Source organism: Numenius arquata, chromosome 12, assembly GCF_964106895.1.
Source record: "Numenius arquata chromosome 12, bNumArq3.hap1.1, whole genome shotgun sequence".
Lineage (NCBI taxonomy): Eukaryota > Metazoa > Chordata > Aves > Charadriiformes > Scolopacidae > Numenius > Numenius arquata.
Window position 1 is genome coordinate 39,184,230 of NC_133587.1, and position 20,935 is coordinate 39,205,164.

Below are 20,935 nucleotides of genomic sequence, written 5' to 3' on the forward strand. Positions count from 1 at the left end.
CATGAGCTGTCCTGCAGGAGATATGGAAGGGCTAGGAGGAGGTAGTAGAAAACCATACATCAAGGTGCTGGGAGGAAAGCGGTCTCCTTAAGCTCAAGTGTCTCTGGTAGGTTCCTATCAATACTTCTCCCCATGCTTGACAGAAGCCAAAGAAGCAATTTCTCAGCCAGGGCTGAGCAGTCATGATAGCACAGAAAATAACATGTCCAATTTCAATAGAACAGCTTTTTCCCTCTTTGAGAAAAAAACACTAAAAATATCAATCAAGCCCTCTGCTAGACGGCTCCTGTACACTAGGAAGAGGCTCTGAAAAGCTCAAAGATCCACAGGACTTGGTTCATGCTGCCTGTCTGGTCCTAGGGAAGGAAAAACACATCAGGAGGGAAGGAAAAGCACATCAGGAGCATTAGGAACTGCGGACCGTAGGGGAGTGGAGAATTTAGACGTTGTCAAATTGGCTTGGGGACCATGCCAAGTCCATGAGCATCCCCGAGGAAGACGAGACAGGAGACAATGAATAGCAATAAATACACATGCTGGCTTTTAAACATCTTCAGATAATCTCCTTCCGTGTCTCTGCACCTGACCAGTCACGCAGACCCATGCTCTTAGGGCTGCAGGTTGCATAGCACATAACTAAAAGCGTATTTAGTACCACTTGTTTAGACATATGCTTCACATGAATAGGCAGCAAAATGCTGAAGTGTGCTCTCTGGAAGTTTTGTAGAGGTTTTGTGTTTTCTGGAGGTTTTTTGTATGTTTCACACAAAAGAATTAAAATCAAAAGCTGCTACAAGGGTCGAATGCATTTGTGATTACAGACAGATGCCAGAAAAATAGAAGAAAACACTCCTGCTTGTATTGTGATAAAGAAACCAAATGAATTCAATCAAAAACTGACTAAGAGACAGAAGACAAAGGTTAAGATTAAAAGTCAATGTGCAGTATCTCTGCAGGCTAACAAAGGGCTGTATCTGCACCACTTTATTACATTTATAAGTACAAGGGAAAGAAAGGGTGAGCAGAGAGGTGACAAAATCTACTATACACAGTATTTTCCAGGTAAATCAAGTCTGAGGCCAGGACTGAATGAGGGGCACTAGAGAGACCTATTCCACTTAAAGAAAAAAATAAAGAAAAAAAAAAAAGAGTGGATAAATGCAAAGTGAGATATTATGTTGTCAGAATGTGAAGCAAAGCAGAGAAAGAGAAAATCTCACCCATCCATAACCTTGCAAATTTTGAATTCCCTGTATCAGTTCAGGTAAGAAATATGGATATTATTTTTTTTTACGGATGCTTAGCCAACACTTTTATATAATATGAAGCTCTGATCAAAGAAAAGTGTCATATTGAGATGCAGGAGGAACAGGATGGAGTACTCTTCAGGAAACAACCTATAAACCAGTGGCTTGTCTCATCCAGTTCTGCTTAATATCTTTATCAACGACCTGGATGAGGGGATCGAGTGCACCCTCAGTAGGCTTGCAGACAACCCCAAGTTGGGTGGGAGTGTTGATCTGATTGAGGGTAGGAAGGCTCTACAGAGGGATCTGGACAGCCTGGATCAATGGGCCAAGGCCTGTGGTACAAGGTTCAACAAGGCCAAGTGCTGGGTCCTGCACTTGGGTCACAAGAACCCCATCCAGCATTACAGGCTTGGGGAAGAGTGGCTGGAAAGCTGTTGGATGGATAAGGACCTGGGGGTGTTGGTCAACAGCCAGCAGTGTGCCCAGGTGGCCAAGAAGGCCAATAGCATCCTGGCCTGTATCAGGAACAGTGTGGCCAGCAGGACTAGGGCAGTGATCGTGCCCCTGTACTCAGCACTGGTGAGGTCCCACCTCAAGTGCTGTGTTCAGTTTTGCGTCCTTCACTACAGGAAAGATGTTGAGGTGCTGGAGCATGTCCAGAGAAGGGCAACGAAGCTGGTCAGAGGTCTGGAGCACAAGTCTTATAGGAGCTGCTGAGGGACCTGGGGTTGTTCAGCCTGGAGAAAAGGAGGCTGAGGGGAGACCTTATCGCTCTTTATGACTCCCTGAAAGGAGGTTGCAGCGGGGTGGGTGTCGGTCTCTTCTCCCAAGGAACAGGCGATGGGACAAGAGGAAATGGCCTCAAGTTGCACCAGGGGAGGTTTAGATTGGGTATTAGGAAAAATTTCTTCACCAAAAGGGTTGTCAACATTGGAACAGGCTGCCCAGGGAAGTGGTTGAGTCACCATCCCTGGAGGTATTTAAAAGCTGTGTGGATGTGGTGCTGAAGGACATGGTTTAGTGGTGGACTGGGCAGTGCTAGGTTTATGGCTAGATTCAATGATCTTAAAATCTTTTCCAGCCTAAATAATTCTATGATTCTGTGATCCAGATGACAGACCACAGCATTGCTTTCAATAAGGTAACTGCTGGACTGCAGGGTATTGAGAAGTGGGTAATGAGAATGACTGGGAAAAGTTTAATAAAAGCAGCAATTGAAACATGGAGATCTTTCATCTTAGAAAAGAGGTGACTATCCAAGTCAAAAATAGCATGCATTCTGGAAAATCAGAACAGAGAGCTTTGTGTGCTCCTGGTCACAGAAAGCGATTACAATGTTTCTTGCCCTAAGAAAATGGAGGGGTAAAAAGAAAATAATTCAAACCTAAAGACAAAGGAAATATTTTCACTACACTTGCCATTTCAACAGTTGAAGCTACTGCTGCAGGATGCCCCTGCAGCCAAAACATTCAAAGAGAGATTTGTTTCTTACGTAGATAAGGATATCCAGAATTATAACAGTTGATGTTAATAAAAATCTAGAAAAATATCTATACTTCAGGCTGTATTAATTTCTTCTGGAATATGTGGGGCTGCTCTGTGCCACAGATGGATGCTGCTGTAGGTACACCAAGGCCAGATTGAGCCTGGCAATTCCCATATTGTGTCTCCATCTCACTTAGCTGAGTTCAGTGTTGATGAAAAGTATCAGGAGAAAATATTTCTTTACTTATTCCTCACAACCAGTGCAATTAGGGAAAGCAGCAATGCAAGCCATTATCTGCCGATGGGCTCATGGTGCACCTGAGCTGACTGTTCAGCGTTGAAAGCAAAAGCTACCTCTTCTCTTTGCAAGGCAAGTTATTGCTGAACCCGGAGCAAGCAGAAGTCCATGGACAGGCTCCAAAGGGCACAGACAAGGTCCTTTCAAATGCACATCACTGTGCAAACCAAGTGGTATATTAGTTTCGTAGTTTATGAACAATTTGAAGGTGCAGGAAAACTCTGAAAATGTTCAGTCTGAATCTTCTGTGGCAGATCTATCCTCTAGTAGATTTCTCCTTTCTGTGAGCAGTAAAGCAGTGATGAGAGCAAAAGAAAAGTACCTGGGGGACAAATCCTCCTGTTTTACAAACTGTTCCAAGATAAGAACTTACTCTTTCAGCACAAGGCCAAAACAAATCCTATTGAATGGTTGGGAAGAGACTGTACTGGATACAACTGTACCAATTCCTACAACTTTCTGATCCTTGCACTTCTGCTGTGCCTTTCTTTTTCTATTTAGCTTAAAACATTAAAGTGCACAGGTACAATACCCATGTTAATAACACATCAGAGCATTAAGGTTTGAGCATTTATGAAGCCATTTATCAAAAGATCCACAGCACCCGAACAAAGCCACAATATTTACAGTTAACGGTGGAGTAACGTGAATAGATTCCACGCTGACAAGCACAGTCTGAAAGCCCAGAGAGGTTCTTTGTCTTAATCATTGGTTCACATACAATCATACATAATAAAACACCTATTCCAGTCTCAACCTGATTTATTGCTCCCTTCTTTCCTCCCACCTCCATAATTACTCATCAAACACTCACTGTCTTCTATTACCACCTCAGTCAACACCTCAAACACTTCAGCTCTACCCAAACTTGCTACATTTATTATCTGATTTGGACATCATTATTTTCTATACAGTTTCAGAATATCTGTTCATACAGTTCCATTTCAGTGGTTCTGAAAGCAAAAATTAAGCAATTCATCAGGCAGAGCTAACTATCAGGCACAGAGCTGAGAGAAGATATATACATACAGACACACGCATCTATATATACACATATATTTCTATGCATTCACAGATACATACCTCAACATCCATGTCCATTTATTTCAACAATGCATTACACCTAGGACATCAAAGAGAAGGATGTGGAAAGGCTCTAGAATTATTTCTCATGGTTCTGGAACCGCTCCTGATCCATCAGCTCCGAGCAGCCAGACTGGCTCTGATTGCATTCACACCATGCACAAGACCAGTTGCTTCCCACAAGCCTGTGATCCCTTCTCAGGTACCCAAGAAGACCACGGTTTGGATGAGTATCACACCAATGTTCAGCAAGTTGTTCTGCAATCAAAGGTCATCTACGTAGAGCACTCACATTCCTCATTCTTAAGCATTTTACATAGCTGGTTTAGTTGGATCATCTCCCAGGGCTGGCTAGTATGATTAAGCGATAGAAAATGAACAGGCTCCTCCAGAGGCCACCTCAGAAAATTCCTTCTCCAAGTCACTCCTATTACTTTGTTGGATGAAATTGGGAGCTGGAAAACTAGGTGCCTAAAATAAGAACCTCAACTTAATGTATTTTATACATCTTTCTAAATATAGAACCTGAAGCAACCATAAGTCTTCCAGGTCTAGTTGGAGATGACAAAACAGATAGTACATTTATATTTATCTGGATTTTTTTCTTTTTAATTAAAGCTTTTTTTCCTCCAGACATTTGGTAACTACACAGTTTGACTTCAGAAGAAGAGAAAAATCACTGCCATGAAATCAATGCCAGAAACAAGTCTGGAATTAAAAAATAACAACTCTGAAAGCCCTCTTTTAAGCTATAAAAATAGCAGTTATTCCTGCTAGTTAAAGGTTAATAAAGCTTAAGCATTCTTTTATTTTATTTTTATTTTTTATTTCAATAGCTTGGACAGGATTATCTAAAGGAAATTACAGGTTTTATTTTACCTGTAATAAAGGTAAAATAAACTGGTTTTGAGAGAAAGCATATATAGAATACTTTGAAAACAAGACCATTTCAGAGTGTCCTAAGTAGAGTATTTAAAGAAAAGGAAAATACTGGGGTTTGAGACTATAATTTCAAAAGTGATTTTATAATAATTTTACTATATTTTTAAGGTTTATTTCTTACATGTTTTTTCTTATGTAGTCAGTACTTACATTGAGCCCTGCTCTACAAAAGAACACACTATTTAAACTCAGATTTCTACTTACTACTTACTGACTAATCAATAATCCATTTTAGTAATGGAATACATAAATGACATTAAAAATTCTACAATCACCAGCCACGTGAATCGACTACACTCAGTCCATTGGTACGTGTTTTCTCTCTCTAAGCCAGTGACATATCTGACATCATATACCTTTCAATCCACTTTAAATCACACATTCATAAAGCTTCTCTTCATCAAATACATCTTTATTTAAACACCCCAACCTAAGACAGGCTTTCAAGCATGCTGTTTGCAACTGATTTCCTAGAAATCTTTACAAGTATTGGAATTAAGCTTGCAGTTTTTCAATCAGCTGGTATTTCTAAACTATTACCTCTCCTAAAGATAATCGACAGCTCAATAACTTTGATATTGATATATTGATCACATAATTTTCATAATGCTATGGATATAAACTATCACTATTTTCTACCTTTATTTTCCTGTGACCACAGTGGAAGAGCAGGAGAGTTCATGTGGGTCTTGAGAGTGTAGCTTATGGAAGGAGTTCCTGAACCCTGGGGACATGGTGGTTATTTCCTCAGGGATCAACAGAAACTCAAGTGTTACCACATAACTGTGGTTAAGCCAATGATGATGAAAACAAAGTTTACAAACTGATTTTTTTCCCCATCTATAAATTCAAAACAAGAGGATTGAGAAGACAGATGAGAAAAAACTTCCTGCCTGGGGGCTGAAAGGAACTAAGGAAAGACGATACAATTTGGTCTGGATACCAAGTCAGTTTTGGATAAAAAAGCAGAGCTGAAGCTATTCCAGGCCTTTTACAAAACCAAAATGTCTCCTGTACCAAGTGTCTGTGGCACACAGTTATCTCAAGCTAAAAAGGGCTGGAAAGACTGAAAAGCCAGTTCTTATCTTTCTTTGCACATCATGACTAAGTCTCTCAGCTATTTCCTCTGCAGCACCAGGCAATTCTTCACTGTATTACCCTTTTAAGGGGTTTCAGTAATTTTTGTTTTCCATTCATGCAAAAAAGGTTCAAAAGCACGAGAGGAGGCTGATGCCATTTCAGAGACTCCCTGCTGTCCTTTAAAATATTATAAACTCTCTCAAAGAATCCAAAGCAAACTTTTGCTCTCCAAGAAGCAGAACTGGCATGTCACCCCATTGTGATCCTCTGTTTTGGTGTCCTGATGATCAGAATTAACAATTCATTTTTCCAATTTTGCTTTTGAGTGGTTTTCTCTCCTTTATTTCTTTACATCCCTATTTCTTTTTAAAGTACTATTATGAATCTCTGACAGTACTTCAGGTTTCTGTTTTCTGTTTTTCAGATTAGTATCCCTGCTCCAAACTAAATGACTCGGCCACATTGGCTTTGAAGTCTCCAAAGAGCTTTTCTAATTGTCTGCGCTCCCTTCGAGTGAACTCTACTATCTCAACATGTTGGCCAATTTTCTTCTCTAGTTCTTCTTCAGAATAAACACTGACACTACTCTGTTTCTTAATATATTCCTCTTTTTATTTAATTTGGTCTGCCTACACTTTAATCTAACTGTATGTATTGCTTAATTCCCTGCAGTACTTGAAATTCGGACTGTTATTAAATTGTGGTCAGTAGTACTCTGTTAAACAGTCACTTCATTTCACCATAATACTTATGCAAAATGAACTATAAAGCACTATCCCCTCTAGTTACAAAATGAGCCAGGCTTTCCATTTCTGAATTGCTTTAGTGCAGTAGTCAACATTAAATGAAAATCCTACTTAATATTGTTCTCCCTAGCCTAATAGCTAAGCCACCTTCTCCAGCATTTCGAGGAATACTTCATTATTCTTATTCAGATGTCAGTACATTTTTCCTATAAATATACTTTTCTTCTAGTTCTTCGGTGGCCTGCTGCACTGACTCAACACTTCAACCATTTAAATCATTTTTGCGCATCCACCATAACTGATGGCTGTTTGCCATAATGCACCGTGTCTTTATTTTCAGATATTATGAAAACATTCATTGATATTATTATTACTTACTATTAATACCACATGGTCAAACTGTAATTCACTTTAATCCATTATCTTGCCAAGTTGATTATCTTCGTAATAGGTAAATCTCCTTCAGTGATAACAAGTATATTTTCATGATCATTTCTGGATTTACTAAATGGATTTATAGGAGCGTCTACCCTCCTCCCCATATCAGGACCACACAAATAAACTTGCTTATGCTATACTGGAGCAGCTGTACAATTCCTCCCATTTAAAGCAATGCTGCAGCTGGACCTGACATTAACTATATTTTTATAGACGCTATCCAGTAGTACATTTACCCTACTTCCATTTCCAGAGAGCCAGGTTATCTTTACAGCTCCATTTCATCCCTTCACCTTTATTGCAGGGCTTTATAGTTCCAGCCATCAGTATTTTATCTCTCAAGGCCTCTAGAGAGAGGTAGAGCAGCACCTCACACAGCTCTCAGTTATCTGTGGGTGGAGTAGCTGTGAAGTGCTTTAATCCACCACAGGTGCACAGATATCTTTACTAGCTCCACGAGCACTCATCTCCAAACTGGAAGCACAGAGAGTATGGGTGGGAAAACGTTAGCAGGCTCATCACCAGCCAGCATAGGTCCAGTGTGGTTTTTGAGCTCTGGCAGCGAGCTCTTTCCCCTTGCAAGAGTATCTGATACAGGGACATCCAGAGGACACACAACCGGATGGTCAGGGTCAGTCCCAAAGACAACTCTCGTTCGGCCAGAGCTTTGTGAGCTGCCCTTCCTTAATCATCCAAAGACACCAATGTCGAGTCTTTTATTCCTTGAATGAAACCTTTATAACACCACTGCTTCCAGGGTTGCTCAGACTGCAGGGAGAGGAATTGAGCAGAGAGGTCAGAAGTCACCAGTGGGGATAGTGGGACTGCCCTTAAGCAAATCCCTAGACCATGCAGCCTGGCTGAAGAGGTGTACGTGCTGAGAAGCCAGCAGGAGTTGGAGGCAACATTTTACCAGGCATTCAACTGGAATTTTTCAACAGGAGGCAACATTTTACCAGGCAACTTCCAGGAATCGGGCACGGGGTTTTTATAGTGCAGATGGCCGGAGATATAGGATGGCAGGGTCCACACAGTCAGAGCAGAGGTACCCCGCGACACTATGTCACTTCCTCCTAGCCAAATTTCCAGTTAATGAGTTGACTGTGGGGTTCATTCTTCTCCTCAAAATAAATAAAATACCAAAGGTCACCGGTCATAAGTTCCTACCAATGTACACCAATCCGGGTTCTTCCTTCCCTCAAGACCATCACTGAATTGTTTTAGATGTGAGTCCATGTCCATTGCAATTGGTGTGGGTCCTCCAGTGACACAGAGGGCTTTGGAGCAGCAACAGCTGGGCCACTTGTTTACATTCTGAAGTTTATTTACATGAAAAGCTTATTTTTTAAAAATGTTAATAAATGAGTTCAGTGAACCTATTTCATTGTAATTCAAAGTATAGCAGACTGTAGAGTATTAAAAATTGCTTTGGCCTAGAAAACAAGCCTTTTGATAATAAACATCAGAGCACTAGATACCGCAGGATGGCCCAACCCAGATAATGAGTTAGGGCCGTAATAACATAAGATTTCCTTAAAAAAATGCTCTTGGGATTTTTCAGATTAATAAATACTGAATTGCTCTGCTGTCCTTTTTGATTTTTTAAGAACCATAATTTAAATTTTGAAGTTTTGCTAGAAAATGCAAGAGCTATAAATTGTCTTAAAGAAACTGTGTAAACTAGACCCACACCCAGAGTTGAAGTGTTCACGTGACTGCCTAATTCCAGGAAAGGGAGCTTAAAGAAAAATATCATGAGATGCCCTAAAACTGTGAAAATCATCAATGATCCAACAAGGACCTTAGTCTTTATCATAAGAAAGCACCAGAAATACTTTCAGCATGAACTGTGAGGGCATCACAGAGATCAGAAAAAGCTACCTAGATCTTTTGAAATCACATCAATATCATAAAAAGTCACACAATGCTGCATTTGTTGATTCACATTTAGATTTTGGTCAATATAATTAAAAAAACCCAACCTCATCCAACCAAAAACCAAACAAGGTAAAGAAGAACTTACCTGGATCACTAAGAAATTCCTCTGAGGTGTTCCACATTCTACCATCCAAATACAACGTGCCATTGGTGGAGTTAAACTTGGTGTAGTCCCTGACACACTTGTGTCGCAAGTTGCCCATGAAGAGCTGGAGGCCTATGAGGGCAAAGACACTCAAGCAGAAAACGGTCAGGATCATCACGTCAGCAAGTTTCTTAACAGACTGGATAAGTGCCCCTACAATGGTCTTCAGTCCTAGGGAGATAAAAGCCAAGAGTTTATAGACTGAAAGGCTGAAACATGTCTGCAGAGAGCTACTTTTCATGACAAAAATCTCCATGGAAGGGAAAATTGGAAGGGTTTCTACTACATGTTTGTAACTAGAGGGTAGAAACAAGACACAAGTCATCACTATGAATGTCTAGTTTGGCCTACTTTCATCTAGACAAAAGTCTTGGTATTACTGTTCCACAAACACTGATTTAAAAATGGGGGGAAAGAACTGGATGCAGGAACATTGAGGTACAAAAATAGTCATGGACAAAGAAAATACAGAATGTCTTTTATATTTTCATGGAGCTGCAGTAAAGGCTGTAAAGCCTAAATCCCACTGAATTTAGAGAACGTGAATTAATTTTAAATCTCTCAGGTGATTCTGATAACTTTATCCCTCACATAAACAGATGAAGAAGTACGGAAATGTTATTTATTCCCTGATTATTTTACATATTTTGGTGCCAAATCCAGCTCGCTGTCCTCATATGGATAATTCCTCTGCCTTCAATTCATTTGCTTAAGACAACAAGAATTTGGAATTAGAAATAAGACAAATAATATGGGCAATCAAATAAACCCAGTGGAAACTATTTGACTAAAACAACCTGAGGCTCCAACAACACCTGGGCAAAGTTAATAATTTTATAATATGCTGCCAATGTATATAAATCATCTTATTGCAAACACCGAAGGCTTGGGTCACACAAATTAGCTTCTCTTGTGCTATTTCACCCCATAACACTAGCTTCAGTTTATTATTCTATAAATATACAGACATAAATAATTACACTGTTTTCTCAAAAGATATTGCTTGCTTTTGAAGTGTTCCTGGAGATCAGTACTATTTGAGCCGATCGAATATTACATGAATACGACAAAAACCACTCTTTTGAGAAAAAGACCCTTCTTCTAAAGTTGTGTGCTGTAGTTGGACGTTAATATCAGTTGCACAACTGTAGCAATTTTGTTGTTTCTTTCCTATTTATATTTAATTAATACTCGATAAGTAGTAATCAGTGCTTCTGATAATCACTGTCACAAGTATGGCAGCAGGAAGAAAAATTGAGTTAAATGGAAAAAAGAAAATGCAAAGAGGAAACAGGAGGAATTCTCCTGGGCAATACTCAGAAGCACATTGATTTGCTCACTGACTATGATCATACACATTAAATCTCAGTTCCCTGGAATTCCACCCCAAGAGTTTGGCAGCCACAAAGGTTGAGCTCGTGCTGTATAATTTAAAATAATATGAAAATGTGCTTGAGGACTCGTGGGAAGGCAAAATGGGTTTTTTTGGTCTTGCTTAAAATTCTGCGTTTAGAGTAAGGGGAAGTCATAGTTTCTCAAAGGAGGATAAGCTGCTGAATGGCCAACACGTCCAACAGTCCCGGTATCTAGCAGCCTAAAATAGTCCACTCTTGCATAGGGTATTGCCATTAGGCTAACCTGTGAATAATATTATTGACTATAAAATGGCCATTTAATCAAAAGGGAGTGACCCATCAAGTGTGGGTAGCCCCCTTGCTCCACTAAATTCTTTGTTTTCCTCTTTAAAGCTAGTTTGTGGCACGGTAAAGAGGGAGAAGTTAGACAGCTCCCTGCTCTAATCAAAAATAAAGCAAAAAATATTGCAGGACAAACATCAGACAAAAGCTGGATTTTCATGCTATCTGTACTCCTCAACAGAAAGGGACTTTACAAATGAGGTCAGTTCTATTCAGGTACCTAGAAAAAGGTCAGCTTTGAACTTTTGAGTCCATCTGTAGATTTGGCTACCTATTTTGATGCCCAAATAAAAAGCGTAGCTCTTCTGATAATCTAGTCTTGGGTGAATTTTATACTTAAAGTCAAAGTAGTTTTAGTTGTAGCCCAATTCTGAAGGATTTCCTGGGGTTTCATCCTTATCCAATGTTAAGACTATAAGACCTTTAAGTCGGCCAGGTTTAAAAAAGTAGTAAGGTGGGGAAAAAGAAATATGATTTCCAAATGCACTAGAATATTTTTTATTTTCTCTGATATTCTGAAATGTTTTTGGTGATTCTCATAACTGGCTGTCCTTTGAATGCACAGATGTTTCTTCCCTGAAGTTGGTGAAACTTGGGAAGTCCAAATGCAAACCGTCTTAAGAAAGGGAAAAGAGCCAAACCACAAATTTTTTTTACTTCAGTACCTTCTGGGAAATCCCTGCAGCACATTTATTTGCTTGTAATACAAATACAAGCTTGAGGCCTGTATTTGTGTCATCTAAGTACACTATTTAATCTTACTCACATGGGCAAGGACAATGGAAGTCCTCATGTGAATAGGGATAATACTAGGAAACAAGACCTACAAAATCCTAATCACCAGTAAAGACTATCTGTTTTCAAAATCAGGACCCAGTATTGTTAATTTCCAGGTAATTTCATGAAACACATTTTTCTCAGTTTACTTGATGGGGTTTTAAATAGAACAGTAACCCTATACTCTTAGTTTTACAAGTTCATTCCCTGCAGGAGTCAAATAATTTCTTTATGAGAGGGCTTTCTGATTTACTTTCCTTTTCTTTTTTTGTTTTAATAGCATACAGGCTTCTGAACAGTTTGAGAATGTTTTAGTAATACAATTGCTGTAATTAAAGACCTTTTAAAAATAACTTGTACTCTGCCTCCCCGACCTTTGTTAAAACTTTCCAGAAAAACCATTTGGGGAGTGGTATACTTAGTCTAACTGTTTTTTCTCACCCTTTAAAAACAAAATTTGACCAGAAAATTAAGTAGCGTCCAGCAAGTTGTTTGGCACAACTCACTGCTAAACAAAGTGTTTAAATCACCATTCATTTAAACTTTCTATGCCTCGTAAACGGAAGGGCAGAGGGGAAATAAGGACACCCAGAACCTTTTTGCAGGTTCTCTGCATTTCTCTGAATCAATCCCATGTTTTGTAAAAGCAATGCTAGATCTATTCAAATTTAGAGAACTGTTAAATCTTCTAGATAAATAATCCTCCTTTGAAATAGTGCCAATGAGAGCACTGCAATATAGCTTAATAGAAGATATTATTTATGGGGCTTTAGAGGCATTTACTTAATTCTTGCAAGTCAAACATGAAACCAGGCAGCATGCAGAAAAAAATGAGGATCTGATCCAAAGCTGAGTAACATCTACACCTGCTAATGACAATGGGTGTATAGATTACTCCCTATGGAGTAATCGATACAGACTTTTCCTGAATCACTGAATTCTTTCCACAATTCTAGGCCAAATCCTGCTTACATGACATGAAAAACATCGCGAAAATCAGTGGATTGAGGGTTGTATAGGCAGCCTGATATCTGCAGAAAGCAAGAAGGATTTGGCCCAAACATTCCTGTTAATGCAGGTAGACATTACCACATTCAGAGGTTAATCAAATAATCAGTTTTCAAATGCAAATCAGAAACCATAGAAAATGCAAGCAACACCAAACAATGAGAAATGGCAAGTTCCCACAACACCATCCATTCCCTCTACGAGATGTGAGAAAGTATTAGCATAATTCAGTATGACATCCATACCAGATGTTGGCAATCACCTACAGAGCATCAGACGCTTTCATGCACAGTCTGGAAACGAGCAGGGAGAGAAAGCGAAAACAAAAAAAGAGTGTGACTTGCACCATGATTGTCCTCACCTAGCCTGCTCCTTCTCCTGAGGATACACATGCATCTTGAACATGAGTCATGTACATGAGTCATGTGCATGTAGGGAGAGAAAAGCACACTCTTGATGAACGTATTTTGTCATTAGCCCCTGAGACGTGGGGCAGCAAAGAGTTCAATAGCACGTGGGTGAACTTGAATGGTTGTCAGCATTCCTGCAGACCATCTTTGCATGGAAATGTAACAGTCAGGTCAGTCTCCAAGGAAAGGACAAATATGTCATGTACTGTTCACCTCTGGGATAGGTACTTTTTGACTTAAGTGATTTACCCACCAGAAGGATGACATTTATCTCTCTGCAGGAGGACTTCACTGAGACTGAAGCAGTAAACGAGGGTCAGTCTTCTCCACACAGTCTTAATTCTTGTGCTCCAAGATCTGTTCTGGCTATCAGTAAAGTACTGGATAACATTCACAGCACTATTTATAGTCTTTAGACTCACACTAACTTAAACGGGAGCTGGATCAGGCCCCAAAGTGCCTTGGCCCAATTTTCTATGAGGTCACCTTTCGCTGGTATCCTGTCATTTTATGTGAGATATCCGTGATGCACACGCCTGTTCCAGAAAGAGCAGTGGAGCTTCTCTGGATACAGGCACTTTACAAAATCCTGGTGATGATGCTGATGATGGCCTGCATTTTGCAGGCTTTTGATGGGGAGGCATAGGAGCGTGTACTTCAGAGCTCATAATTACCTCAATTAATTGTTATCAAAAACATTGGTGATTTCCATGCAGATAAACTATGATTCAAGACCCTCTGTTGTCAGGGGAAGGGTTCCTATTGAGCACCCTGGGACCTGGGTACGCCGGTAATGGGAGACAAATGAGTGACTTCACTGGGTCGTTCTGCTCACTGTGGTTCCTATCTAGGTTGAAAAGGAAGGAACCCAGTTGCTATGGCAATGTGCAAGATGCTAATTAATAAATAAAATCACAGACAGTTAAAGGTTTTATGCTCCCATAGAGAAAATGTTACCTATTTCTAAGCACCTGAACATAAGGGATATATGAAGAAATTAAAAAAAAACTTTTTTCTTTTAATAAGTCTGGGTAAATGGATACTCAGCCACTGTACAAAGCTTGTTTTCTCTCGATATCGTGGGGAACTGGAAAACAGAAAGAAATGGGTGTGTTTAGAACAGAAAAGGGAAAATTGAGGGGATCCGTGGAGGTCCTCCAGCATGTTAAGGGCTGCCACATAGGGCAAGGCACTGACCTGATGTCCTACACAGTGTCGGTAGGGTAAAAAATGATGAGCTGATAATGCACCAAGAGAGAGTGAGGCTGGATGAGGGTCTGGGTTCAGAGACAAGACCTGCAGGTGATCCATGGCCCTGGGGAGCAGGAGATCCTTGAATGGTGGTAAGCAAACTGAGCCCCAGATCTCCAGTGAGCGGGAAGCACATGGCTTGCTGGTAGATGCTAATACTTGGTTTGTTGAATCTGGACCTGAACCTGTCCTTCCAGGGCAAATCTTTTAATGGTGAAAGCAATAAGGTGCTGGAACAGACTTCTCAGGAGTATCATGAAATCTCCACTTTTGAAGGACTGTCAGAACAAGTCAGGTAATAAATATCAGGCCAAGTGTGAGCTATCCTAAGTGCAGCCTTAGGCCAGGGGAATGGACTCTGAGAGTGTGGGAGAACTTGAGTCCTGTGAGTCTGTGTCCCCTAAATGTCCCTGTGCCAGCCTGCGCACTCAGAAGGAGGCATCAAAGGTAGGTGAGATTTTTAAAAGCAGTAATTGTTAGCTTTACTGACTCCCTCTGGAGTCAATAGTGAAACTCATTGATTTCAAGTGAAGCAGAATGCCTTTGAAAACCAGCCTCTAAGTGCTTTGCTGGACAGAAGCCTTACACCACGGAGGACTTGGCCCGTTACTTTCAGTAAGCAATTTCACTGAGCGTGCTGAGTTCAACTATGTTTTTGCAAATATAACTACCTGATGGAAAAGTGTGATCAATTTTATTGAGGAAAAGCTTAGACATTTGCAAAGGAGAATACGTCTCAGCTTTCTTCACCTAAGATGTAAAAAAGGAAGCAAAAATAATAACCTCCTTCTCCTCTCTCTACCAGTTGAACCCAAAAATCTCATGAAAGATATTAGTGTTCATCATCTTTTCATTTTTAAGCCTATTGTGGAAAAATATTTCATCTCAGTATAAGCCTATGTTATCATTAAAAACTCAAACTGATCTCCAAATAAACCACAGCATCATGCCCAATATTTCTTTTAAAATATATGTGTCTAAATGAAAAATGAACCAACTCCTCTGAAGTTATCTGCTAACATTAAAAAGAAACCTTAGCTATGTTTTACAGACAAGTAGGTGTTCTATGGCAATTTGTAGCTCCGTTCATCTGTAATTTAAACATACTCGGGGCACAGGTAATCTTGACAATAAAATCTAAAGCCAGATATTCCATTAGCATATCTCTGTGCAGTTATGTCAGCAAATAATTTAGTAACTAGTACGTAAAAATGCAGTTATCAAAAAACTAATCAAATAGAAAGAAAAAAATAGTGTGAGTTATTATGTATTACACTAATAAATAATACTACTCATCTGTCTTTTTTTCTATTAACCAACAAATGGAACAATGTGGTGTTTAATATCACTGAAGGGCTTTGGTGTATTTTTAAAGAAAGTTTTTTCGGAATCTCAGTACTCCTTTTGTTTCCCACTAAAAAACCAACCAAAATTTATCATTTGATGTAAAACAAGCTTCAACTGCAACTCTGATATAGGAAAGCAGAAAATTACTATATATATAACTCAGCAAAATTGACAGGCTCTGCTCTGAACAATCTCAAGCTTGAGACAAGATGGAAAATGAAAGGTGTCCCCTGGAGACAGCTGTCCCTCCAAGTTAGTCTCCCAATTGCTAGCAAAGGAAGCTAGGAAACTCCAGTTTTATTTCTGATTAGCCATGACTGTTCCACATGATCTGTAAAACTGGGCTCAACTTTCTGTTTCCCAAGGAAAAAAAAATAAAAATTTCTCAATGAAAATACAATTGGAGAAAACTTAAAAAAACCCTCTCTGCTAATAGATTATTCTTTTCAAAATTGAAGACAAAAATTAAGATAGGAACTGATTTCAAGGAATACCAGATCTAATGAATCTTAAAGTATTCTTTAAAAGCTGTATTCTGGCATACACTTTCAATGAAAAATACCTTGCTCTTTCAGTAATTTCACTGATTTTCATTACTTTAATGTTCAAATGATGGAGTAAGCCCTAGACCCATATATATGTTTTCTTAACACCTTAATTCTAGATATCCATTTCTAGTTTATACTCCATGTGAGTGCTGGTGATTAGTTGTAATACATGTCCCTGTAAGTTTACACCACAGAATATGTTTAGATTTATATTATAGTGTAGATGTGCGTAATATAATGGGTGGAAAAGCCTTTCTAACCTTAAAGAGCTGTGCGTGAGAATCTGAGCAGTTCGCTTGATGTTTTCGATATTTTTGACGTGTAATTGCCAACATCTGTTCAGGATTATCACCGATAGGATCTACCATGCATGGGTTTTGCTATCTTCTCTACCTTGTCATGCAGGTTGGAGATGTTAAACACTGAGGCTGAATGAGACCTGTCCATAGATAATGCTTGGCAAAAAAGTATTGTCCTACGGTTAGTCCTCAGTGGACTCATCTCTGCCTAAATTACTTAATAGCAAATGTTATTGTAAGAAATAGTAACAGATTAGATAAAAGGCTATGAAAAAAGAGCTTCTTTCAGTACCAGATATGTAGTAAAACACTGATTTCTTTTTCATGGGGTGGGGGTGGGGGAATCATATCCTTGAATATGTGAGAAATTGTAAGTTGATGAAATGCTGAACCTTCCGAAATCAATGATGAAACTTTTTCTGATTTCTTCAGCGTCCAAAATTTAAACAGTGTTTCTACCACATGCAAATGGATAAACACCATGACAAATTAGGCTATCTATGCCTGCAGTCTTGAAAACTCAGCTTATAGCACAGTTTTAGATTCCTCTGTTGATGCGCTCTTAAACACAAATAATGCATTTTGAGGTCATTAACCTTTCATTTTTAAAAATCAATATCTGAAGACTTTAAAAGAGTTTCCTTGCCATTTTCATATGGTTCATGAATGAATACTTTAGGTATGTGATTCACGAGCCACTGCATATCACTGTTAATACAGCAGCACTCGTCCTAGCGAGGTCTGTAATTTTGGAGGCACTCTAATTCCTTCTGCCCACAAAAACAGTACTGGAAAAACATACGAAAAATGTATTCTATTGACAGGTCACATTCCCTACATTCCTCCATTTCCTGATCAGTATCTATGGGTAAGTAATTTGTAATTACTGTGTTTACTACTGGAAATGGCATGTAGGCTTTAACTGCAGCCGGAGTGTTTAACCTGATTTTCACCTGAAATGACTGAGATTGTTTTCAGCGCCCGCAGTACTCTGAACGTTCGTAAGGCTGAGACATTGCCCAGGTCCACAAATTCAGTTATGTATCTGTAACAAGGGAAAGTCACACACAGACAATGACAAAACACCAGCAAAAAAAAAAACAACAGTCAAAGGGACAAAGAGAGACAGAGAAAGAATCACTTGTAGCTGAGAGCCAAAACATAAGGATCAGGGCTTCTTACCTGGGATTACTGAAATAGTTTTTAAAGCTCTCAATACCCTGAAAGTCCGAAGAGGTGAAACACTGCCTACATTCACAAATTCTCCTACATACCTGTAGAATTAAGTCACAGTTATTTGGAATTATACAATAGAGTATGAGACTTGTCTGAATGAAGAATGCATTCATACATAGCAGGAGCAAATGCAGCCGAATGAGAGGTGCATCCACTTTTCAGGCTGTTCTTTGATGCCATTTGTCCCTAGTTTTTCATGGTACACATTATTTCAAATGTTTCTTGAACTATTAAACTTATCTAATAGGCATCAATTCTTTAAAACTACTGGGTGAACTTTGTTATCGTGCTGTTCAGCAATAAATGCTTTAAAGATTTTACCATCACGTAGCTTAACAAAAAGTTCTTTACATTATAGGAAACATTAAGAGTTATTTTGTTGCTCTTAAAAAAAAAAATAAAAGCTTCAAATACCCAAGTAATTTTCACATAATAGCTTCTGCAAACTACATATAGGACAACATCTGAAAATATCAGTGCAAATGTTTCTACTGGGTTATTTATTCTAAGATGCTGTATTCTGCGGTAAAGCAGATGTTGGTTTCAAGAGATGCTTAAAATTTTATTTTGTTTAGTACATCAAATCCATGCCCTTTGGCTGCAGGAAGATGGATTTTGATTGAATATAATTGCAATTCCACTAAAAACTATTTATTATTAAAATACCAACGCCAGCTCTTCATTGCCTTGCCTATTTTGGTAATCATGGAGATCCATGCCATATCTGAGATAAATGCTCCCAGGAGGGTCAGCTATGGAATGAGTTTTATTTTATCAGTGTTGTACAAAACTATTTGCTCCAAATAAGCCTATAGTAAAAGCATCACCACTGCATCTTCTGAACAAAAGAACTCAAGCCCTTTAAATTCACTATTAAATTTCTATTAAATTTCATTTACATATTCTACTTTGAGGCATTTGCTCGCACATGTTAAATGAAAAAACTCTCCCGGTTATTATACAAAGCCTGCTTAAGTGGGCTTTGTGCAAAGGCCTCTGGGGAGGACAAAGCATCCTCTCCATATCTACTAATCCAGATTATAACCTGAAAGAGCAGTATTGTTTTTCCTCTTCATAGGCGAGTCTGGGTAAAGATTTACCTGTTTGGTAATTCCTACCCAGGCTTACTCAGTGCTTCTCTCCCAAACTCTACTGCAGCATGCAGTGGTGGAAAAAATAATTTGGGGAGAAGCAATAGCATGGGAATATGGTTTTGCTGACCAGAGATTGGTAAAAACATATTATTAATATGTGAACAAGCATAGGAAACAAATACTACTGCTGCTTGTTCACAATAGTTAATTAAGATTTATTGTGGCCATTTCTTGGATGAAATTGCAGTTTCTCTGTACAGGGGAGCAAGAAGCAATTAGAATTACCATCCCAAATTTTCCTGTTAGCCAGGGAATTGCTTATTGACTTTAAACTTTTGACAGGGAACTTTTCAGGCCAGAGTTACAGCTGCCTCTCCCTTGCCTGCTCTGGAAAGTACTTGATTTTCTGGGAAAGAGTGATGTAAACAGGAAGAGTTTCATAATTTCACCTGAACCCATCCACAGCCGCCCAGAGGGTCTGTGTCTGTTAGCACAGGTTGGGAGAAAAGCCCTGGAGAGCTGTGGCACTTCTTACTCTCCAGTATGCTATTTAAAACTACTCTCTGTGACCCAATCTGTGCTGTTTCTGCCCAAAAGAGGAAGTAAGAAGTTATCTTGCAATAACTATGAAGCAAGTGATGGCCATTCCACTATAACGCCCACTACCAAAAGAATAAGATTTTGTGTTAGCTCAAACCCCTTCATCCATCTAAAACCCTCATGCCATCTTTGTGTCCAGATACAGAAATAACTCCAGAAATAACTCACACTAGCTACAAGCAAAGACAACATCAGAGTTACCTGTAATCAATCTTACTTTAAATTACTTGCAAATTGGATTTATATGAAGGATAAATCATATCAGAATAGAGTCCATTACCCAACACTCTGTACTATCAGCTGCTTGCATACTTGGGAAGGAAGTTTCATTGTACATATGAAGATCGTATTGCAGTCAGTTTTAACTCTCTCACTGCTGCCTATGGGCTCAAGGAAACATTTTCCTATTACTTTCTATTCCAGAATTCCAATTCTTTTTTTTTTTTTCTATTCTAGAAATGTTAATATAGCATGCCTTAAAGCAAGAAACAATAGAAACGGATGCTAATTCTGAAAAGCGCAGCCATTGCTATGTTGAGAATGTTGAGAAATGACTTTTTGCAGTTGCAGCCCCCGCCTGTTTCAGGGATCTTTTAACTAAGAGATGAAATATCATTTGGAAAGAAAATTGACATGTAGCTAGAAAAGAAAGTGCTACCTGTAGGGAGTGAATCACCTCTGGACAACTATCCGTCTCAAGGTCTGTGAAAACCTTCACATCTTTCCAGCTCCCTAAGCCCCAAACACCCACAGATAAAGTGGACAGAATTTAAGGGATGTCCAGACCTTGTCCCACACTGACTGTTCAGACTTGAATTTCAGTGACAGCAAATGAGATGCTCCCAGAGGAGTTCTGCAGAGCTGGGGGTGATGCCCCAACCTTCTCCCAAGCTGAGGAGATTAGGTGGAGCAGATGCATTGCCAAGGCTGCAAGCTGCGGCTCATCTTGTCCTTTCCTTTTCTGCCTCACTGTCAAAACCCTCGTTCCTTGCAGAATAGAGAGAACCCACGCACAGAAAATCTCCATGGTGTCCTGAATTCAGAGACCTGCAAATGAACTCGCATCCCAACTCACAAACAGATGAACCATCACACCCTGCTTTTACCAGCTGTCTGATGGACAGGAGAGCAGGCTGGTGACACTTCGTGTTGCTCTGTCCTGCCTCTAAATGTTGCAGGAGATGGGTACTCAGCACTGCTTGAGGAAAAGTTTAGCTGACCTAATGTATGCTGTCCTCCAGAAGCTCCTCCCCATCTGCATTG

At 39.4% G+C, this 20,935-nt stretch overlaps 1 protein-coding gene across 1 annotated transcript in view; it reads right to left on the minus strand.

The window, feature by feature from the left end:
• Positions 1-20,935, minus strand: part of LOC141471274 (sodium channel protein type 5 subunit alpha-like) — a 217,763-nt gene that overhangs the window by 142,124 nt on the left and 54,704 nt on the right. Inside the window, exons 6-7 of the mRNA XM_074157715.1 lie at positions 17,696-17,787; positions 9,346-9,576 (exon numbers count right to left, since the gene is read on the minus strand). Coding sequence (XP_074013816.1) covers positions 9,346-9,576; positions 17,696-17,787 — 323 coding nt within the window. The remainder of the gene's footprint in view (positions 1-9,345; positions 9,577-17,695; positions 17,788-20,935) is intronic.